Here is a 17,676-nt window from a genome sequence, read left to right as displayed (position 1 = left end):
GCACATATTACATGTAGGTTTGGTTAAACCACGAACAAAAAGAATGCAGGTTTTTAACCTGGGGGTCTATATACACCCTCCACTGAACAGTCACCAGAATGTTGTTGGTCTATAGGTTTTGTTAGAAAGAAGGTCTAAGCAGAGCTTTTGTCAGGTCCCCACAGGGATCTATCTCTGTGAGGGCTGACGCTTTCTGAGGATTCCATGTATCCTCTATTTCTCTTTATTCAGAAAGGCCAGAACGTGCAACCAGCCCTGAGCTGATTCTTGAAACAACATGGGACATGCCACACACAGAGGCGTACACACAGACACACCCCACCCTCCCTGAGGGGCTTCTTGGTGCTCAGCGCGGACACCAGATGCTGGCACCCCAAACACACTCAGAGGCCCAGGAATCAGCCCAGCCCCCGAGGTCTGTGGCCATTCCCGGTCTCAGGCTGAGGACTCAAGATAGCAGCTCGGCAGCAACGGGGTCCCAGGTTGAGGGACGTGGGTGACATGAGGAGGACAAGCTATACACTGTCACAGCCTGCCTCATGACCACACAGACTCAGGCATCTCACGTCACATGCACGGGTACATGTACATACACACACAGTCTCCCTCATTCACACGTTCCTGCATCACACAGATAAACATCAGACACACACAGACACACAGATACATGTCCACACAATATGTAAAGATACACAGATCTCTCCAGAGGCACACACATTCTCAGATACACACACTCACAGCCACATGTCCTCACCCACACAGGCATGTTCATGCATGTACACACACACACACACACACACACACACACAGCCCAGGCATCTAAATGCTTCCCCAGGCACCCATCACTAGATTCTTCCCCTCTGCAGGAAATCATAGGCTATTACCTCGAAAGGCTAGACCCTGCTCCCCCCTGGACCCCGGGAGAGAGAAGGGGCAGAGGGGCAGCTGAACCCTGTCTGTTTCTCTCACCCCTGTGCTGAGTGGGGTGGGATGGACAACAAGGGGCCCGAGTGCCAAAGAGTAGGGGCATATGCCCACACATGGAGTAACCCGCTGACCAGGGACTCTCGGGGAGCTCCCAGGGTGGCTCCCAGGAATGAGACTTGGGGTGGGGGTAGGTTTTATTTCCCCAAAGGGAATCTTCCCCCTCTCCTGAAGTCGGGTCCTCCTTGTGCAGCCCCATCCAGCTGCCCCACCCCAAGCCCTGTCAGCCCCCGAGGTGGCTGCCTCCTCCTAGTGAGACCCACCCACCTGCTCCTCCACGAGACACACGCAGATGTGCCCCACACCTGGAGGGCCCTCGCGCAGCACCTGCCCACGCACACAGCAGAAAAACACCCAGAGGCCCCCACCCCCAAACTCCCCTGCCTCCAGCCCTGCGGGAGGCTAGGTGCCCGCCCAGGTGAGCCCCACATCCCAGAGGGCCGCCGCGCCGCCAGGGGCCACCCCGCCCTGAGCCTCGCCCCGGGGGGCTGCGGCTGCCCCTCCCGCTGAGGGTCGCGCTCCCCGCCCCGTCCCCCTCCCCCACCCCGCCACCTACCTCCTTCTTGACCGTGCGCAGCAGCCTCTGCCGGGTCTCGGCCTCTGTGGGACAAGACGGGGGGGCGGCCGGTTAGCCGGGGGCTAGAGCCAGGGCCCGGGGCTGCCCTCCCGCCGCCCCCGCGCCCAGCGTCCCCTCACCCCCGGGGCCCGAAGCCATGGCTGGGCGGGCGCGCGGCGTTCACAGTCCCGAGCGGCGGCGGCGGCGGGTCGCTGGGCTCCCCAGCTGCGGCCGCGGCGGGGCGGGACCCAGCGCCCAGTGACGTCAGGACCCGCCGCGCGCGGCCCCGCCCCTCCGGGAGGCGGGCGCTGGGCCTCGGGCCCCGCAGCGCCCGGAGCCTGAGATCCGCGCAGCCGGTCCCGCACCCTCCTTCCAGCACCTGCAGCGCCCACCCTCCCCAGGAACTCCCCGCTCGCCTGCCCAACGCCCCACCCCACCCCTCTCTTGGGGGCAGAGGAGGAGAGCATCATTTACTCAATGTCTGCTTCGTGCCAGGCTCTCTAGGAAGTGGCGGGAGGGGGTGGGGCACACTCTCCCAGCCTCAGTTTTCTCATCTTTAAAACGAGTATAATATGATTCCCTCATGGGAAACATATGTTTAAATGAGATATTGAGTGTAAAACACTTAACCGGCCCAGGGGGAAAAAGGGCAGCACCCATGAAAGGTTCCTGCCGCTATTTTTAAGCTTTTGCTTGTTACTGTTATTGCTGGAAGTCTTACAAGATATACTGGCTCTGGAAGCAGGAGAGGCCAGGCTTTCAGTGGCCACCGTCCCCCTGCATGCCGGTCATGAGGAGGAGACTGGGGTCCTCCCAGGAGCCAGTCCCCAATGGGGACACCTATTAGCAGGGTTCTCCAGAGCTGGGCAGGCAATGAATGGGACCAAGGCTTGGTCCACGAAGTTTCCGACTACACCTACTCAGAATGCAACTCAGGTCAACAGATATTTGTCCAGCACCTACTATGTGCCAGATGACTGTGCTGGGGATACTTGAAGTGAGCAAGACGGGCAAAAAGCCCTGCCCTGTGGAGCTTAGGAGACAGATGGCAAAATAAGTAAATCAAATAGTAAATCGGAAAATTCTGGAGAAAAATAAGGGGTCAGATAGGGAGGGCCAGATGGGTGTGGTTTGCATTTTGAGGTAGGGTGGTTGAGAAAGTACCCACTGAGAAGGTGACATTTGAGCGAAGAGGAAAAGGAGTAGGCTGTGGGGGCTTCTGGAAGAAGAGGATTCCAGGCAAAGGGAACAGCAAGCGCAAAGGCCCTGGGGTGGGAATGTGCCTAATGAGTGTGACAAGTAGCAAGGAGGACAGTGATCAGATAAAGTCCTGTAAAACCTTGAAGTCCACTTTAAGGATTTGCCATCCTGCCCCCAAGCTCCCCTTAGTATTCAGTCCTCCTTTCAGGACTGAGGACAGCTCAGTGTGTGCCCTCTTCCTGCCGCAGTGGATCCACAACCCCTTATTTCCATTTGTCAGTGTCAAGGGTCTTTGGCCATAAGCCACAGAGGCCAACTTTGGCTAACTCAGACAAACGGGAATAAACTGGAAGGCTAATAGGCATTCCCAGCGTCCATGGGAGCCTGGGGAACTGGGAAACAGGGTGAAACCAAAGCAGCTCTGGGAAGCTGGAAAGGAAGATTCTTAGGAATAATGACCTGGCAAAGACAGCGTGGTTACGGAGCCCCCACTCAGGTGGAAGGGATACCACCTATTTCAGGTTCCTATTGCAGGGACAGAGCATCCAATTGGTCGGGCTTGGGACACACCTCTGCTCCTTGCTGGGGGAGGGGCTTCTCAATCACAATCCCACCTCCCCACTAGCTTCACTGAGGGTATGGTGAGTCCCCAGGAGCCCAGAGAATGCAGAAGAGTTACTTGGCAGCAAAAATAAGAATAATAATATCTGTATCTTATAACCAAATATTGAGGACCTACTATGTGCCAGCCACTGCACTCAGGGCTTTGGGCTTTGCTCTCACTATCTTATTGACCCCAGGACTTTTTGTCACAGAGAAGGTTTTGTCTAAGCTCCCGCAGCCAGCGAACAGAGGCCAGAATTCTGCCCTCAGGGCCCAAGAGATTGATCCAGTGGTTCTACATCTGTACTACACCCCTAAGGTAACTGGGGTGCTTTAGAAAAGGTGATCAAGCCTCACTCTGGGGAGTCATTTTTCAAAACCCACATCTTTCCTTTCCCTGCCAAACACAATGGTCTGCCTGGGAAGTTGACCTGTGCTTGTCCTTCCTTGCTAACCTGGAGCTTTTCTTCCAAGATAAAGGACTTGATGGTGTTTGGTTTAATAGCAAAAGTAAGGTGGGCGTGCTTCTGTTTCTGAACCTGGAGTGTTTGGCCCCCTTTGCTGTAGTTGGATCACTTACCTCTAGGGGCACCATCACCTAAGATCAGCTTGGAAAGAGTTAGACCCTCCCTGAGGGTCTGGCGCTGAGGCCAGAGCAGGGAAACTTTTTTGTGTCCCAAAAGCCTTTCCCAGCGCCTGACAATTCCATCATCTGATCCATACTACCTAGGCTACCCCTCTGACCAATGAAGCAGCAGCCAGAACCGGTAAGAAAAGCCTTTCTCTTGCAATGTCCCTTCAGCGCCCTCAACTGAGAAAGCTCGGCATCGTGCTCAGTATGAATGAGAAAAGCTTACAAAGTCCAGCTTATTAAGAACAAGCAAGCATTAAAGATTGAATTTGGAGATGAGAGGTAGTCCATTGATAACTGACAAAAGCATGACCTCACAGTTCACAGCATAATAGTAATGATGACGGCTATAATTTGTTGAGACCTTAAATGTCTGGCACTGGGCTATCAATTTCCCACTTATTATCTCACTCAGTTCACCAGACAGCCCCATTGTGTAGGCTGGCAGAAGTTAAATAGCTTAACCAAACACATGCAGCTAGAACTTGAGGCTGGATTCAAACCAAGGCTCTGAACCAATTTACTATTCAGAGAAATCCTAGTTAACTGTGTGGTTAACTGTGGTGCGTGGCCCGTGCAGCACAAAACCTTTCATTGCTGTGATGGTTTATTTTGTGTGTCACTGTGACTGGACCACAGGATGCCCAGATATGTGGTGATACATTGTCCTGTGTGTGTCTGTGAGGGTGTAGCTGGGTGAGATTAACATTTGAGTAAAGCAGATTCTACTCCCTGATGTGGGTGGGCCTCATCTAATCAGTTGATGGCCCCAATAGAACAAAGAAGGCTGAGTAAGAGCCTGACTGCATGAGCTCATGTCCAGCTTGAGGGTCCATAGGTGGTCACACACTCACCCTCTTGATGACCTCTTCCAACAAAGTCTCGACCTGCTTTCCGTGGTATTTTCACTATAAGTGGTGCTGGACAATTGCTTATCTGCCAAAGAGGAAAAATATTTTACTGATTAGATTTAATGATTTTCTGTTCAGCCGGTGGGGCTGGGTCACCTCTGCATAAAATGCAGAAATGAAAATTTGGGGAACATCCAGAGACCTCATGCTAGGCCAGGAACCTAAATCATTAAAATTGGCTCTCCTAGGGCTCTCATGGGGTGACTTACGGACATCAGACATTGCCCAGGTCCCCAGAGGGAGCCAGAGCAGAGAAAAGTCAACATGGGAGACAGAGAATAGACTGTAGCCACAGGTAAGTTTATAAGTCTCCTCTTTGGGGACACCCAGGTATTGGAGCATGGAGCTTTTCACAAGATGGATAGAGATGCCGTGTGAGCAGACGAAGCGGAGAGTACTAATGGTGGGTTAATGTGAATGTCACTTCACTGGCTGCCGAGCCCTGGGGACATCTGGGTCACAGTGAGTAGGATCTGTGACCCCTGAAGTTGTGCAGCCATGGGGCAAGGCATGAAGGTGGGAGGCTCCAGGGAGTATTAAGAGGTAGGTTGACAGCTCCCTTTGATGGACGACCCTGGTGGGTAGCAGGTGGATGAATAAAAACAGCTCACCATAATAAATTTCCAAGTCTAAAATTGAGGCAAAAATAAATCTCACTTCCTCTTATAAATATTTAGGTAGTCACTGCTAATCTCACCTTTGCTTTCCTTGATTTCACTTAAATGAGGCTACCTTCTGATTTTCCCCAGGTAAGTTTCATTCATGTATTCATTGGCTCAACAAGTCTTTATTGAGAGCACTCCCTGTGATAAGTCACATGACATCATTTTTCTCATGGAGTTAACATTTGAGGGAGACAGACAATAGGCAAGCGATCAAATTAACACAATATGAGATTGTGATCAGTGCTATGGAGAATGCAGACTGGTTGTGGTGATAGTGAATGCCCACAAGATGCGGACCCCAAGGAGAGGAGACGGAGCCAGTCAGGCTGGTGGAAGGGTGTGTGAGGAGGTGACAGCATGGCTGAGACATGCATGAAGAGGGTGGCAGTCAGGCCAAGAGTTGGAGGAAGATCATTCCAGGCAGACGGAAGAGTAGGTGCAAAGCCCTGGGGTGGGAATGAGCATGCCTAGACAAAGAGGAGAAAGGAGGTAGTGGAGACTGGAACACGTAAGCTTCATGCCTCATCCCCGTCCATTACTCCCTAAAGGAAACCAGAAGAGTCTTCATTTCCCTCTCGCACGCTCATCCCATATTCCATCCATCAGCAAGCCGTTTTTTAATTTATTATGGTGGCATTTATATAACATTCACCATTTTAAAGTGGACGATTCAGTGGCATTAATTACAGTCACCATATGTGAAACCATCACCACTATCTACTTCTAGAACATTTTCTCACCTCAAAAGGAAACCCTATACCCATGAAGTAGTTATTTTCCATTTTGCCCTCCCCCCAGCCCCTGGCAACCACTAATCTGCTTTCTGTCTCTATGAGTTTGCCTATCCTGGACATTCCATGTAAATGGACTGATACAATATATAGCCTTTGTGTCTTCTTTCACGTGCCGTAATATACTGTGGCTTCTCTCATATATCGTAATATTTGTGATATTCATCCATGTAGTAGCATGTATCAGTATTTCTTTCCTTATTACGGCTGTTTAATATTCCATTGTATGGGTAGACCACATTCGGTTTATCCATTCATCAACTGATGGACATTTGGGTTATTTCTACCTTTTGGCTGTTGTGAATACACTGCTGTGCACATTTGGGTACAGGTTTTTGTGTGGACACATATTTTTACTTGGGTATATGCCTAGGGCTGGAATTGCTGGGTGCCACAGACTGACTGTTTGTCCCCCACCCCACCCCAAATTCATATCTTGACACCTAGTCCCCCATGTGATGGTATTTGGAGGTGATGCCTTTGGGAGGTGATTAGGTCATGAGGGTGGGGCCCACACGAATGGGATGAGTGCCTTCAAAGAGACACTCCAGAAAGTTCTCTTGCTCTGCTGCCAGGTGTGGACACAGCAAGAAGGCTCGTCTCTGAAATAGAAAGTGGGTCCTCACCAGACACAGAACCTGCTCGTCCCTTGATCTTGGGACTTCCAGGCACCAGAACAGTGAGGAATCCATTTCTGTTGTCTCTAAGCCACCCAGTCTAGGGTACTTAGTTATAGCAGCCCAAACTAAGACACCGGTCATACAGTGACTCTCTGTTTACCATTCTGAGGGACTTCAATTCTTTCCCATCCTGCTGTGCCATGTTGCATTTCTACCCACAGTGCATGCGGATTTTTAATGTTTCCACATCCTTGCCGAAACTTATTAAACTATAGTTATCCATGTGGGTGAGAAATGGTCTCTCACTGTGATTTCGATTTGCATTTCCTTAATGAGTAATGATGTTGAACAGCTTTTCATATGCTTGTGAGCCATTTGTACAACTGATTTGAAGTTCTATTCCAGTCCTTTGCTCATCTTCCAACCGGATAGCCTTTTTGTGGGTGAGTTGTATGAATTCTTTCCGTATTCTAGATATTAGACTCTTGTGACATACACGATTTGCAAATGTTTTCTCCCATTCTGAGTTGTCTTTTCTATTTTTTTGATAGTGGCCTATTGAGATAGTGTGCAAAAGTTTAAAATTTGTATGAGGTCAAATTTATGTATTTTGTTGTTGTTGCTTTGTGCATTCAGTGTCATATGCATATGTAGGTATGACTATTTGCCCCTATGTTTCCTTCCAAGAGTTGTATGGTTGGATCTCTTATATTTAGGTCTCCAATCCATTTTGAGTTAATTTGTGTATATGGTGTGAGGTAAGGGTCCAACTTCCTTTGCAGTTGGACCAGGACCATTGGTTCAAGAGACTCTTGTTCCCCCACTGAACAGTCTTGGAAGCCTCTTAAAAGTCAATTGATCAGAGATGTATGGGCTTATTTATGGGCTCTCAATTGTATTCAGTTATATCCTTATTCCAGTAAGTTTTGATCACTGTAGAGAAGTGTTAATCTTCCAATTTTGTTTCTCAAGATTGTTTTGGCTATTTGGTGACTCTTGATATTCTATATGAGTTTCTGGATCAGCTTTTCCATTTCTGCAAAAATGGCTGTTGGGATTTTCATAGGGATTGCCTTGAATCTGTAGATAGTTTGGGGGAGTATTGCCAAAGTTTATAAACTGCTTTCCCAGTTATCACTTGATCCTCACTCACTTTGAGCTCGTGAGGTATACACTGCAAACATAAGACACATAAGGAAATTGAGGTCAATGAGATGGAGAAACAAGCCCAAGGACTGACTGGTGGGAAGAAGCAGATCCAGGGAGGGCATGAAAGGCAGAAGGAATAAACACATAAAGGTGACAACTAGTATGATACATTTGGGGAACTGCATGTTGTTCAGTAAAGACTAGAATATTGGGGTGTAGTATATTGGGGCGGCTGAGGGAGAAGTCGAGTCCCTAGGGGAGGCAGCACCACATAGGGATAAAGCCCATAGTCTCTGGTCAGACATATAGAAGACTGACTTTCAGCTTAGGTGCTTACAAGCTGTGTAACCTTGACGATGACCCTTAACCTTCAGAACTTCAGTTCCTTCATCTATAAAATGGGGGCAATATTATCAATCTAAGCTTGTTATGAGAATGAAAGGGATACTGAGTGCTATTCCTGGCTCATAGAAAATGCTCACGAAATAATAGTCTCCAGTTTCCAGACTTCAAAATCTGATTGGCTTATCCCAGCCAATGAATCGATGCTCTCCTGAGTCAGGTGACTCTATCTGCTCCAATCAGCTCTCACCAGAGAGCTAAAGCTATTTGGTATGAACATGTTATTGGAGGAACTGAGGAAGGCAAGCAAAATGAAGAGTATAGAGCTCGGGATCTGTGCCTGTGGGTGAGGCCTAGAGAAGGTGGGAGAGAAAAGTATTTCCTGGTGCTCTATGCTAAGGTTGTCCTGGTTCCTGTTCCACAAGCATTGCCCTCTGAACAGTATTCCTTACCTTCTAAGGCTCGGTTTTCTCATCTCTAAAATGGGAGAGGTGTGAATTCTACTTGTATACCTACAAGGCATGAACAAAAAATATGGTGAATGTTTAAATTAAAAAAATTATCAGAGTAAAAGACGCATTGTCCTTAGTCCCCCTCAAAATACTCCCCCTCACTTTGAATACACTCATCCCAGCATTCTTGCCACTTTCTGAAGCAGTTCTGGAAGTCCTCTTTCGTGAGTGTCTTTAGTTGCCCTGTCGCGGCTGCCTCGATGTCCTGAATCCATTCAAAATGTTTACTTTTCATGGTCATTTTGACTTTGGGGAAGAGCCACAAGTTGCACGGTGCCAGATCCGGTGAATAAGGTAGATGAGAACACACCATGATGTTTATATTTGACAGAAATTGCCGTATACCAGGAGCAATGTGTGACAGGGGGCATTATCATGATGGAGGGTGAAAGCGTTTGCCCATTTCATGTCAAAGTGTCGTTCATGACCCAGGATTTAGGGCACACTTTAAAACACACCTTCTCTCCACCGTAGCTCACATCCAACTGACCACACCGAACAAGGTGAACCGTGTCACACACTGTCACTAAGGTTCGACGTGCCACTTCCCGTGTGGAAGGTCCCTGCCTTTCCGTGGGATGGCATTCGGCCGCAGCCTTCACCACGTTTTTGATCACAGCTCATATCTCTCAGTGCAGCTGTGAGGATAAGAATCAAACGGCATTGCATTTACAGAGACTCTTGGTATAAACGCCATAGAGGACTGTTAATTTACTGAAGAAAGGACAGAACTGCTTCATCGAGCTGCCGAAGCAGAGCTTGGTCAAGGCTCTTGGGGCAGAAAAGACACTCTCTCTGAGTCACTTAAGTTGAAGAAAAGATAGGAGAGGAAACTTATAGAGAAAAGGTCCAGGGGTCATGGGCCCTGTGTCCTGGGAATCGCTCATTGTCAAAACCTCTGACCCAGCCCCTCCCCCCACGGCCCTGCTTGTAGAGCCAAATAAGATAGACAAATGGCCAATAAGCCTATGAAAAGATGGTCAACATCTCTGATAATTAGGGGAAATGCAAATCAAAATCACACAAAGGATCCCTCATAACCACTAGGATGGCCACACTGTATGTTACATACGTACCAGGTATTTTTTCTTTTTTTCATCCGTTCATCGATTGATGGACATTTAGGTGGCTTCCACCCACGTCTTGGGTATTGTGAATAATGCTGCAACGAGCATGGGTGTACATTGAGATATCGGTTTCAATTCTTTTGGATATATGCCCACATAGATATCAACGTATATTAATTATATAAATATAATTGGGATTGCTGGACATACGGTAATTCTATTCTTAATTTCTTGAGGAATCCCCATACTGCTTCCCATAACCGCTGCCCCATTTCGCATCCCCACAATAACAGCACATATGCCTTCCAATTTCTTCACAGCCTCACCTGTACTTATGATCTGGTCCGCAGGATAGACCCCTTCCTCCTGGGAGGTCTCATCGTGACTCAGACCGCAGTCTGTCCACTGATCCCCAGTACCCGAGTGGCCACCTCCAAGGGCTCAGCAAAGGAATCCACCCTGGCATCCCAGGCTCCAGCAGTTCCATTATTTTGGTGGGCAATGGCATGGCCCACAGTCACTGACCCTCAGAAGTCTCACGGGGCCTTTCATGATTGGCCACCCAGCACCACTAGAAGGTATTCTTAGTTGTACATGTATCAAGAGCCCATTGGACCATTTGGTGTGGCCATTACTTATGGCTGAGGAATCTTTGAATAGCCAGATGTTACCTTGTAAGAGGGATCCAAACTCTTCTTTTCCTACCATCTATACTGCTCCTCATTTAACCCATTGTGAGGACTTATCTAGTGCATCAACTCATTTTACCACCTACAGGGCCAATAGCAGAGAACTTGGATATGGAGTCCAAACTCCCCCATATGGGAGAACTAAGCAGCTTGCTTCAATTCTGCAGGGAGACAAGGTTCAAAGCTTTCATCTCTACGATGGGCAATTCCTCAGGTTGTCCTGCCCCCAGTCTTAGAGGCAGACACTTGATCTGCTTGCACTCTCCCAAAAATACCTCCACTGTGAGCATGTGACATTTCATAATTTTATTGCATAGTTCCATCTTCCTTAGAATGGCATTTGGATACCACCCAAGACGTAACAGTTTCTTTATGGCTCCACGTAATCTGAGGTCCTTCATCCCGACAGCATGCATGTCTAAGAGGGTGCCTCTAGCCCCAGATTCAGGCAGTGTTCTAGTCCCAAATCCCCGCAGGCATCGGTATGTGGCTGCATAGAATTCTGCCAGAAATGCCAGCCTGTGTGCGTTGCAGTTGCAGACACATTTGTAGCATTTGAATTGGGGCTGGGGCGTTCCACTGTCCTCTCAGAATACAGAACTTTTTACTATTGACTACAGAGGTGGGTTCAGGAGGTTGTAAGAGCTCCCCTTTTGTATGGGCAAAGGATGGGCTTGCCCAGCCCGCAGCTGTGAGCTAGTGATAACAAATTCTCCTTTTATGAATCCAGTGCTTTTTATTTACACTTTCGGGAACCGGTGCGAATCCCTCTTTCTCACCTTCCTCCTTGGGGTTTTACTGTGGCCTTGCTGATTTTGAACACAACACTGACGTAAGCCCAAGCTTCACTTTTGGCCTGTCAATATTATCTCCTTCAACATATTATAATATACACTGCATTGCTATCCAGTAATGCACAAAAGCTTCACCCACCACTCCCAAGCCATTTAAAATTATTTAAGTTAATCTCGATATAGTTCCAAACACAGAAAAGTTATAAGCACAGCACAAGGCACTCCAGTATATCCTTCACTGAGATTCTACACCTATTAACATTTGCTGCATTAACTTTATCGTCTCTATTTCTCTCCCTTCCTTTCACTAAAAACAATTGCACACATTTAATGTATATACAGCTTGGTGAGTTTGGACATACGTATACACCTGTGATAGCATCACTACAACCAAGGTACTAAACATATCCATCATTTCCCAAATGTTCTTGTGTTATTTAGTGTCTTGTTTTTATTCATTGTTTTGTTTTTTAAGAACATTTCACATGAACTCATAGAAGCAGCGAATCAGGGGCAGGGTGGAGGAAGGAGGATTTAAATCAGGGAGGGAGAGAGTGATCAATGTGATTTTCTGTAGGGTGGTTAGGGCAGGCCTCTTTGTAGCCTGGTTCCATTAAATTGCAGAGGTGTGCTAATTATTCTCTTATAATTCTTTCCATCTTCTCTGTGATTTTTTATGCATTCTCTTTTCAGGGAGTCTCTGTGATTTCTCCTTTTTGTCTTAATTTGGCTGCATTGTGTTTTGGCTATTATATTGGTTTCTTAAAGAACCACTGCTTCATTTTATTTATCAGTTCTATGTATTTTTTCACCTTCAATGTCACCATTCGTTTCCATTGGTTGGCTTGGTTTAGTTTGGTGTGTGATTGTGTTTTCTCATTGCAGGTGTAAATAAATAAGTATATACATAAATGTGTGCATGAGTTTGTATATCCAATATATTTATGATCATATCGTAAATAAATATATATATCCAAATTGTATTTAGTTATATACTGCTTTTTTTTTCCACCTGTGTATTCGCATTTTTTCCAGCTCAAATGCCATTTTTCCTTCCTACTTCCCACCCTCCTTTGCCAGAAAGACCAGCAGTGTTTTTCTGCACATCATCCCTTCAGAACTTATTTTAATCAGACCTCTGTGGCATTTGGGCTTGTTTATAAGAATTATAAGGTAGTCAGATTTCCCACTGGATTCATTATTAATTAATCATTCACCCATCTATTTATTCTCTCTTGACATGTTAATTGACCAGCTATTCTTCGCCAGCTACTATTGTATCCACTGGAGAAAGAGCAGGGAAAGGACAGACAAAGCCCCTTCCCTCACGGTCCTTGCCTTCTCTCAGTGAAAGACCAACAACAAACAGACATGGAAATAACTATTCAGTTATCAATGAAGGTCTACTGGAAAGAGCCGCAGGGACCATAAAGAGGTCGGTACTCACTGAACGATGCAGTCTGGGGGTGACTAATGCAGGCTCAGGACACAGGTACTAAAAACCTGCTACCCCAAGGACTGGGCTAGACTCACACAGGACACCGAGTCCACAGGTGATGTCTGAGAGTGTCTCATTCAATCCAATACTCCAGAATTTTCTCCTCTGATCCTCTTCTCTTCTCCCACACCTGCTCTCCTGGGTTGCCCTCCACCAGACAGACCAGGATCTTAAACAAACCAGATCACTACCCAGAAGGCCCCCAGGGCTGGTTTCTACAGCGAAATCTGAGCAGTGACCTTGGAACCTAAGGCATCTTCCCTGGAATCACTTAGGAGCCCAGGGATTTTCCGGGAAAATCCTAGTGAGACTCTACAAGTTGGAGGAGCTAAATCAATGTCTAAATTCAACACGACGCCAAGTTAACAGACAACAGAATTTGTTATGTTCTGAGACTCAGTGCAATGATCCTAAAATTCATTCGAAAGAATAGCCAGGAATTTCTGAGTGCTTAGCAGACTTAGGCTTTTGTAGTCCTTTTGTAGAATATTTTCAAGATACAATAAACAAAACATTGTGTTACTGGGGCACCAGTTTTGAATTAGAGCTGAGGGTAGACCCAGGTTTTATAAGGTAATGGTGGAATTTCAAAGCGGGAGTAAGCTTAGGATTACTCAAGAAACAGTCTCAGATAACTATCTTTCTCTTAATTAAAATGGGTAGTCAAAGGTTTAAATGCAAAACAAGGTCATTATAAAAACGGTACAAGAACTGGTGATTTTTAAAAAATTTAAGTGGCGAGGCCAAAGAATGACAGAAGCCTGGAAGCCATCAACACAAAGACTGACGCAACGAATGCCATTTTTTAAAAGGACCCCACGTACTTAAAAGCTGACAAATCACTGTGAATCCACTTGTAGGGATCTGCGTAGGAGACAAGGACAGATGAGCCTCGGTTTGAATTGAAGCAGTCACAGCAGCTACAATTTAGTTATATTAGTAATCGCGGGGATTTGGTTCAAGTGGGAAGTGGGAAGGGCATGAGCTGCTGCTGTTCCCAGTGCATGTCATTTGGTAGGTCACCTGGCAGGTTAATGCCAGGGACGGTTGATGGGGGAGATAGGGTGGGGCAGAGCACCCTGTCTCCATCCCACTGAGAATGGAAGGATCTGAGATCCCGTCAGGTGCAGCTCAAGGTCGGTCTCATTTGGGCCGGGATGGAGGTGGTGCCGGAAGAGGCTGGGCCGGCAGGCTTGAAATTGGGGTGGGCGGGGGCCCAGCATCCTGCAAGGTTGCCAAGCTGGTCTGACCTCCACCGCCTCCCCCGCCCCTACTTGGTGACTGCTGCTGCTAAGCAGAGGGCTGTGTCCCCTGAAAGGCCAACCCTCTCGGAAGGGAGCCTCCCCACATACACACCAGCCCTGCAAAGCTGTGGGGCTGGGAGGAGAGAGACCCCACGATCACACACCCATCAGCCTAATTCGAGAGGTGGAAGGAAGGAAGGTAGGTGAGCTGTGGGAGCGGAGTGAGAGGACCAAGACTGGAGATAGGTGGGCGGAGGACCCGTTCAGGTGGCGGGGTAGCTCAGGTGTGTGTGTCCTGGGGGTAAGGGGAGTGCAGGGGAGACGGGCTACGCGCTGTGCTAGGGGGATACATACAGAAGAACCCAGCACACAACTGGCTCATACTAGCAAGCCGTGTGACACCCCCTCCACCTCTTGTGTCTTGTGCATCTGTGGCGGATAAAGAATCACGATCAGCAACTTTCTTGAATTTCTGTGACTATTTTACCAGGTTCCCTGTCTTTTCCTACAAGACAACTTAGGAGCAATGTCTTGTTGGTGTGATTGCAGAATTTGTGTAGTTAGTATCCTGATGCTTTATTTTAAACCCTACTTTAAAAACAACAGCAATAACAAACTGCCCAGGCAAGTACACAGAGACGTCTAATCTAACTGTCTATGAAGAGCTTCTCTCCTACAGGCCCATCGCCTCCGGGACAGCAATGAGCGGCAGGGCCAGGACTCGGGCCCGGGGCAGAGCACGCAGTCGGGCATCCCTCAAACCTGCTACACCTGGACCCTCTGTGGCACCTGGAGCCGCCTTGGCAGTAAGCGCTGTGATGTTCATTGTTTCCTTTGTGCAAAAGATGCTGCCTCTGCGAAAAGAGAGAATTGGTTGTTGGGCCAGCGTAGCTCAGGTGTAGAGTTCTCTCCTGAGGACAGAGAATGAATCAACGTCCTAAGAAGTCAGTTTCTGCAGATGCTGGCATGGGTGGGCGTTAGCTTTCTACCTGGATATCCTGTCTACCACTTCCCTTCCACGTTTGGTTTCACAGATGCAAACACTTTTAAACCCAAGCAGACGGGAAGGCTTCTACATTTCTTCTCCTCATAGGGAGTGGCTTCAAAAGGGGCAACTGTGTTCGAGTGCTTGAACAGCCCGAATGAGGAAGTTGGTGCAAAAGTAACTGCGGTTTAAAAGGTTAAAAACAATCGCAAAAACCGTGATTATTTTTGCACCAACCTAATACATACTTTTCAACACGGTTTAAATTTGTCACCCCTGGTGTCTGTATGCATTTCTGTCTTCTCTTTTCCCATATCCACTTGGCGCATTCTTGAAGCAGAACCTACTGCCATGTGAAGGGTCTCACTTTTAGGACCCCCAGTGGGCCTCCCACTCACACGGCACCATTCAGGTACATTCAGTCTCCTCTGCGATTGTTACTCCCCTCTCCCGATCTTCGCTTACGCCTCAGCCTTCCTCCTCTGTCCTAATTCTCACATCAACTCCTGTGTCACTGAGACAAACCGAACATTAGAGCAGAACATAAAGGTCTTCCTTCCACTGCATCTCCATTGCTTGGCCGCGGCCCCTCAGCTGAAACTGTAAAGTGCTAGCTTTGCTTCTACTGGGTTTCCCCAAAATAAGACCCAGCTGGACCATCAGCTCTTCTGCGTCTCTTATGCTCTTCTGTGGTTCAGTGGAGCGATGGTGGGAAAGGAGACTCTGATTGGAGTGAAGAGAGAGCACTCTTTTCTTCATGAGAAACTCCCTCCGTGTGGTGTTCAGATCTCCACACACCCTTGGTCTTTCTCCTGCTTCACTGACCTCCGCTGCTGGCTTGTCTTTGCTGGGTTCTCCTCCCTGCCCTGTTGCTGTGCCCCAAACCTAGTCCTTGGACCTCTTTTTGCTACAAGTACTCACTCCCATGGTCATCTCATCCGTGTCATGGCTTTAACTGTTATCTGGTATGTGGGCAGGTCCCTCTCCTGCCCTACCCAACACCCCACAGACGTCTCCCATTCCTGATTTGCCCTCCCAGACATGTCATACTTAATTTGAAGAAGTCCCATCCTGCCAGTTGCCCAGGCCAGTCTTTATAGATTCATCCTCCACTTCTCTATTTGTCTCTAACCTGTCGCAGAAACAACCAGGAAATACTGTTGTCTCTGACTTGCAAAAGAAGATCCAGCATCTGACAATTTCTCGCCACCTCTTTTCCTACCTCTGGTCCAAACCACCAGCCCCCCCTGCTGGACACCGCGAGTGGCCTCCGAACTGGTCTTGCTTTTGCTCTGGTCTCAACCTTCAGCCTGTTTGTTCTCAACACAGAACCAGAAACATGGGTTCGTGGAGCAACTCTGGCCACGTCTCTGTAAGGGTTCCCATTTCCTCAGAGCCAGAAGCAAATCCCTTCAGACGGCCTCCCTCCCCCACCGCTCTGACTTCCCTTCCTGCTCCTCTGCCCCCATCCGCCTTGCTCCAACTGCACTGTCCACCTGCCTCTTCCTGGGACATCTACCTGAGGAACGTGGCGCTCTCTTGCCTCCATCTTGTAACCTTGTGAGCTCCCTCACCTCCTTTCAAGTCTTTGACTCAATGTCAACTTCTCACTGAGGTTCTGCTTTGTCCCCCATTGATTCAGGCAACCAGTCCCCTTCACACCTCGCCTTTCCAATAACTGCCAATTTTCCTTACTTTGCTATTTTCTTCATCCCCCTAGTAATTACCATATGATTGCTAAATACAGGTTATAGTCTGTCACCTGCACGTAAGCTTTTCAAAGGAAGTTCCTTTGCTTTATGCCCGGCACGTGGCAGGCGTACAATCATTTCTGGATGATGAAGGAACAGAGAGAGAACGCGACTCTTTATTTCTATCTCCAAAAACATGCAGACTCAGCAAGCTGGTCAAATCCAGCCTCGACTCCAGCAACTGCAAGAGGAAAGCCACGTGGCTGAGCCTGGACAGCCCAGAGGAGCAGAAGGAACATCTCAGCCTCCAGGTAAAAAGAGGGAAGAAGAAAGATGTGGGGAGAGGCAGGGTCCACAGGAGGGGACCCCACAGCTATAAAATTCTAGACAGACAGCCTCGGTGTTCCCAGGAGGTTTGGCAGGATGGGAAGAATGTACAGCTTGCAACGACTCCCTTTCCTGAAACCGATTATCTGGCTACCGGTATTTTACCCTCTTGTATGTTAAGGCTTATGGAAAAAGAAATGGAGATCATTATTCATTCGCCAATTCAATGTAATTGCTTTGCCAATGTAAACAATGCATTGCATACCATAACTCTAAGTAAACTCAGGAATCCTAGGAACATTCTTTTTTCTTGGGTTCGGAAATGGCTGCACTTAAAGTTTGAGCAGCTCCTTGGACATCTCTGGTTCCCCTACGGTGTATTTTTCTCACAAGTGAGAGGTTATCATCACTGGACAG

At 47.9% G+C, this 17,676-nt stretch overlaps 2 protein-coding genes across 2 annotated transcripts in view; one reads left to right on the top strand and one right to left on the bottom strand.

Moving 5' to 3' along the window:
• SGSM1 (small G protein signaling modulator 1) overlaps positions 1 to 1,788 on the bottom strand; it is an 82,144-nt gene extending 80,356 nt beyond the window's left edge. Inside the window, exons 1-2 of the mRNA XM_081037472.1 lie at positions 1,681 to 1,788; positions 1,541 to 1,584 (exon numbers count right to left, since the gene is read on the bottom strand). Of these exons, the coding sequence (XP_080893598.1) occupies positions 1,541 to 1,584; positions 1,681 to 1,699 (63 nt within the window). The 5' untranslated portion in view covers positions 1,700 to 1,788. The remainder of the gene's footprint in view (positions 1 to 1,540; positions 1,585 to 1,680) is intronic.
• Positions 1,789 to 14,957: 13,169 nt separating this feature from the next.
• PIWIL3 (piwi like RNA-mediated gene silencing 3) overlaps positions 14,958 to 17,676 on the top strand; it is a gene marked incomplete at both ends in the record, with an annotated part of 28,951 nt that continues 26,232 nt past the window's right edge. Inside the window, 2 exons of the mRNA XM_081037788.1 lie at positions 14,958 to 15,062; positions 17,135 to 17,243. Of these exons, the coding sequence (XP_080893914.1) occupies positions 14,958 to 15,062; positions 17,135 to 17,243 (214 nt within the window). The remainder of the gene's footprint in view (positions 15,063 to 17,134; positions 17,244 to 17,676) is intronic.

Source organism: Rhinolophus hipposideros (assembly GCF_964194185.1).
Source record: "Rhinolophus hipposideros genome assembly, chromosome: 24".
Classification (NCBI taxonomy): Eukaryota; Metazoa; Chordata; class Mammalia; order Chiroptera; family Rhinolophidae; genus Rhinolophus; species Rhinolophus hipposideros.
This window is presented reverse-complemented; position numbering and strand designations above follow the sequence as displayed.